The sequence below is a fragment of the Berghia stephanieae genome, chromosome 2 (genome assembly GCF_034508935.2).
Source record: "Berghia stephanieae isolate SIO BIC M18660-M18661 chromosome 2, UCSD_Bste_1.3, whole genome shotgun sequence".
NCBI lineage: Eukaryota > Metazoa > Mollusca > Gastropoda > Nudibranchia > Aeolidiidae > Berghia > Berghia stephanieae.
In genome coordinates, this window is record NC_088361.1 from 109,331,775 (window position 1) to 109,336,774 (window position 5,000).

The 5,000-nt window shown below is 31.2% G+C and overlaps 1 protein-coding gene across 2 annotated transcripts in view; it reads left to right on the forward strand.

Annotated features, from left to right (window-relative positions):
• The window catches only part of LOC144966212 (uncharacterized), an 89,259-nt gene that overhangs the window by 21,036 nt on the left and 63,223 nt on the right, over positions 1-5,000 (forward strand). For both annotated transcript variants that reach the window (XM_078902388.1, XM_078902389.1), the window contains exons 11-14: positions 870-1,038; positions 2,478-2,745; positions 4,035-4,185; positions 4,440-4,618. In XM_078902388.1, the coding sequence (XP_078758514.1) occupies positions 870-1,038; positions 2,478-2,745; positions 4,035-4,185; positions 4,440-4,618 (767 nt within the window). The remainder of the gene's footprint in view (positions 1-869; positions 1,039-2,477; positions 2,746-4,034; positions 4,186-4,439; positions 4,619-5,000) is intronic.

Here is a 5,000-nt window from a genome sequence, read left to right on the forward strand (position 1 = left end):
TAACCATACAATACCAATTGCAGAATAGTTTGGGTCATCTTATTATAAAAATATTCTATGTCATGTTTTGATGGCGGCATGCGAATAGCTTGCTCTCTCTCTCTCTCTCTCTCTCTCTCTCTCTCTCTCTCTCTCTCTCTCTCTCTCTCTCTCTCTCTCTCTCTCTCTCTCTCTCTCTCTCTCTTTCTCTCTCTCTCTCTACCTCTATCTCTATCTCTCTTTCTCTCTCTCCATCTCTCTCTCTCTCTCTCTCTCTCTCTCTCTCTCTCTATGTCTCTCTCTCTCACTCTCTATCTATATATATATATATTATATATATATATATATATATATGTATACACATATATATATATATATATATATATATATATATATATATATATATATATATATATATATATATATATATATATATAAACTTATAAAAACTTATAAAGATACTTATATAAACACAAACTATGAGTTAATAGTGCTTTTTTAAACCACTAAATAATTAAAACATGTCTTCAAACAAGTATATATCATTCAATGATGGTTTGAATAAGGATTTACCATTCTGTCTTTAAATTGCTTTTTCATAAACTGTTTCCTTCCATTGATTACACTTCTTAATTTGTAGTTTATGCGATTTTTAGTCGAACTAGTTATGTAAGAATATTTCTTCATAGTTTTGTGTGTAGGTAAAGTTTTCAAAACAAGATAAGAATGTATTATATAAGCATGATAAACAGTTTGAGCTTATAGATATCTTAAAATTTATTTGTTTGATATGAATTTTAAAAAATCCTTGATCTTTATTTTTTTTTTGTTAGGAAAGAGAAGGTGAATTTTGTAATGTTTACAGTGTTAATTTGTTTCATAATTTTCAGGTGGATGTCAACAATTACATCCGTCAATGTATGAATGCCTACTGTTCTTCACTACACTACGGAGTCGAAAAAGCTATTAAAGCTGTTTGTAATGTGCTGTCCGCATATGCCACCATGTGCTTTGCTGCAACAGGAAAAGCCATAGTGTGGAGGAGTGCAGACCTTTGTCGTAAGTATTGCTGTCAACTCTTGTTTTAAAATGATAGCATTAAAAAGTTGTAATTTATTAATGGATCAAGTGTTTTATCATGGAATTTGTTTTTAAAAATTCAACAGAATTAAAAAGGGAGATGTTATGTGACCATTAATGAATACATACACACACACACACACAAACACACACACACACACACGCACGCAGATAAACACACCAATTAACAATTGTTCTCTCTCTCTCTCTCTCTCTCTCTCTCTCTCTCTCTCTCTCTCTCTCTCTCTCTTTCTCTATCTCTATCTATCTATCTATCTATCTATCTATCTATCTATCTATCTATCTATCTATCTATCTATCTATCTATCTATCTATCTCTATCTATCTATCTATCTATCTATCTTACTATCTCGCACACACACAACCACACACACACACACACATTCACAAACACGGACACACACACACGCACACACATACATACACGCACGCACATAGTTCCTGTCATCCTGTTCTTTCACAATTATTTAAAGACGTGATACATACATATATATATATATATATATATATATATATATATATATATATATATATATATATACAACACTTCTATCACTGTCTTGGGGTGAAAACCATATTTCTGTTAGTCCGATGATGCACGAATTTCTATAATTGTTGTCAAACTTTGTAAGGGAAGAAAGGGTGTCGATCTTATTTCTCGGCCAGGGTACGTTAGAAAGAATGATGGATGGCCTTTTTAACTGTTATCTTATAGCTCCTTGCTTGCCTCGTTTCCTTTTCTTTTTGAGTGATTTGATAATATCATTGAGGCTAATTTAATTGCTGGTGGTAGTGTGGGTAAAACTGCTTTTCTAATTTCAATGAGACGATCTTGAGAGTAAACATACCTTTCGCCATATTGAATTCGTTCTGTGTCACTGTGTTGTTGACAAGAAGCCGAGTAGAAATATACAAATAACAGGATAATCAACACATAAAACCAGTTCCTGACATTAAACATTACAGGTTCTTCACATTATATACCATATCAACAGAAAATGAATTCACAAAAAATCCAGTTTGCACATAATAAGCAGACATTACACAGAGCAGCATAACTGGTTGTCGCCACAGAGAAGCGCCGCCGCCAATATTACATAATGATTCATTTTCTTGTTTGAAAGTATCGTCAAAGCCAGTTATCTACTCTATATCGAATTACATGGAAGTAACTAAAGAGGGAATGCAGTATAAAGGACTATTGAAGATTTAAAAAAAAATCAAACAATTAGTGTTTATTATTTATGTTCATTTTCGATTTTTTTATGAATGGTGATATATAAGAATAAGGTAATTAGGATCTTTTTAAAGAACTTAAGTAAAATAATTGTGTCAGTCTTTTGAAATCTTTCTTGTTCACTACAATTTTTCAATAAATTTCAAACACCCATCCGCAGCCAAATTTTGCGATACTCCATTCATCTTCAACCCTGTTATCAATACCAAGTGTCCACACACCTGTGGTGTTAACCCAGCAACATACAACAATGAAAAGAATGAAAACTGCAATCTTGCAATGCCTTATCCGGGATGTGAATGTCCTAGTGGCATGTACAGAATCAACTCAACTTGCGTCTTAGAAGATGATTGCCAGTGCAAGGGACAAGATGGAAAATATTATAATAATGGAGAAGTCATTGCTTCGGGAGACTCTTGCTTAACCTGGTAAGATTTTAGATAATAGAACAGTATCTCAATTTTATAACTATCGTGAAATAATAGTTGCAGATAACAGTCATAATAATAATAATAATAATAATAATAATAATAATAATAATAATAATAATAATAATAATAATAATAATAATAATAATAATAATAATAATAATAATGATAATAATAATAATAATAATACCAATAATAATAACAATAATAATAATAATAATAATAATAATATAATAATAATAATAATAATAATAATAATAATAATAATAATAATAATAATAAATAATAACAATAATAATAATAATAATAATAATAATAATAATAATAATAATAATAATAATAATAATAATAATAATAATAATAATAATAATAATAATAATAATCAGATCGTTAAAACTTGACAATGGGGGTGAAATTCGTCATTGGGTCATGGTCAAAATTAAATCCCTTTATATGTCTTCATTTAGTATGCAGGATATTTGATTGAGATAAGATAAAGCTGAGATGAAAATATTGGAAGATGAAATTGTCTGGTGATTGACAACCAGTTAAAATCTCTTGAAATTGATTCATCAGTTTACCCGATTCACAAGTAGTAATTTTTAAGTTCTACTGCCTTTAGATATTTTTCTCTTATTATTTATTGTTCAAATTTGATCAAAAATTCGTATCATTGTTACACAACATTGTTCTTGTGTCTCCTTGTACTTATCGGTAGGATACTGATTTATTTATAGTTATATGTGTGTATGTGTGTGTGTATGTGTGTGTTTGCGTGCATGTGTGTGTGTATTTTTTGCATGTGATTGAATTAGGTATATGAAAATTGAATAAAAAGCCTAAAATTGGAATGTGGGGTTAAATATACAGACATTTCTTTTTACAAGAAACCAAAATCCGATAAGTATGACAATACATTTACTTTTGAGGTTTGATTCCGCATTTCATAAGGGCAGTTCATCAGAATTGTCAAAGCTTCATTTCAAGGGTACAAAGTTCGACTACACACAGTGCTGTGTGACCTTGAGCAAGTCACCTTGCCCTTGCTCACTTTGCAGAACTGTACTGCGGCTGTTGTCCGGGTCATTTCAGCCTTCCATTAGAATAGACAAATTTCCCCTTTGGGATAAATAAAGGAAATTTATTTTTTTTATTCATAATACCAGTTGAGAAGATTGTCACATTCAGGGTATTATATATCACTAGAAAAAAAGCAGACATTTTAGTCAAATATTTTGAGAAAGAAAGTCCTTTAATACATAAATGTTGTATGCCAAATTTCTTTTCAGTACTTGTGGCAAAGGTGGTTTATGGGATTGCCATGGTAGTTATGACAAATGCTCAGCCACATGTAAGATTTTGGATGGCACAAATGTCAAAACCTTTGACGGCAGAATGTACTCCATTGAAAATGGCTGTGGCGCTTTCACTCTTGCTCAGGTAAATATATTTTGAGTTAGAGAAATTTTAATATATTGATGTTTATTATGCATTGTTTATTAAAGGCCATACATTGTATACTTACATTGATCATGAGAACCAATTTGTGAGATCATTAAAATTCATCTTTCGTTATTTTCAATCAATTTCAGGTTATAGGACCTCTCGAAAATCTTTACAAGAAAATTCATATCTTTAACAATCACAACCCCCCAAGGAGCTATTATTAATTTAAAGCATTTTTCTCTTTGCAGAATGCTGATGACAAAATTAAAATTACAATGGCACCAAAAGGCTGTAAGACAGACGACTTTGGTAAAAGACTGTGCTCTGCTGATTATTCCATTAAATACGAAAAATATTCAGCTTCCTTCAGCCTCAGTGACAAAGGTCTTACTATCGTTGATGGTTTCACACCTGGTATATATATAAGGTATGGTTTACTAGCTTTGAATAGGGAATGAGATTAGCGTCCCTTGGTTGGACGTCACCCATAGTCTGTGACGTCACCGGCGGAAAACTTATTAGAGAGAGAACGTCATGTTGGTTGTGCGCATGCGTCTCTCGTCCGCTAATCTCATTCCCTATAAAGGAGTTTTTAGTCATAATGACTCATTCTCCAGAACCCAATTTTAGTTTATCTTTACCTAAGATAAACATTTTATAGCCAAACAGTTTGCAAAATTTTAAACATAAGTGCAGAGTTACACTTTAATCAAATTACAGTTGCTCAAATCCCTCTCTAAACATAAAGAAAGTTTTTTAAAAATCTGACTTCCAACGGGAAGCAAAATTCATTTGGCTACATTGAGACT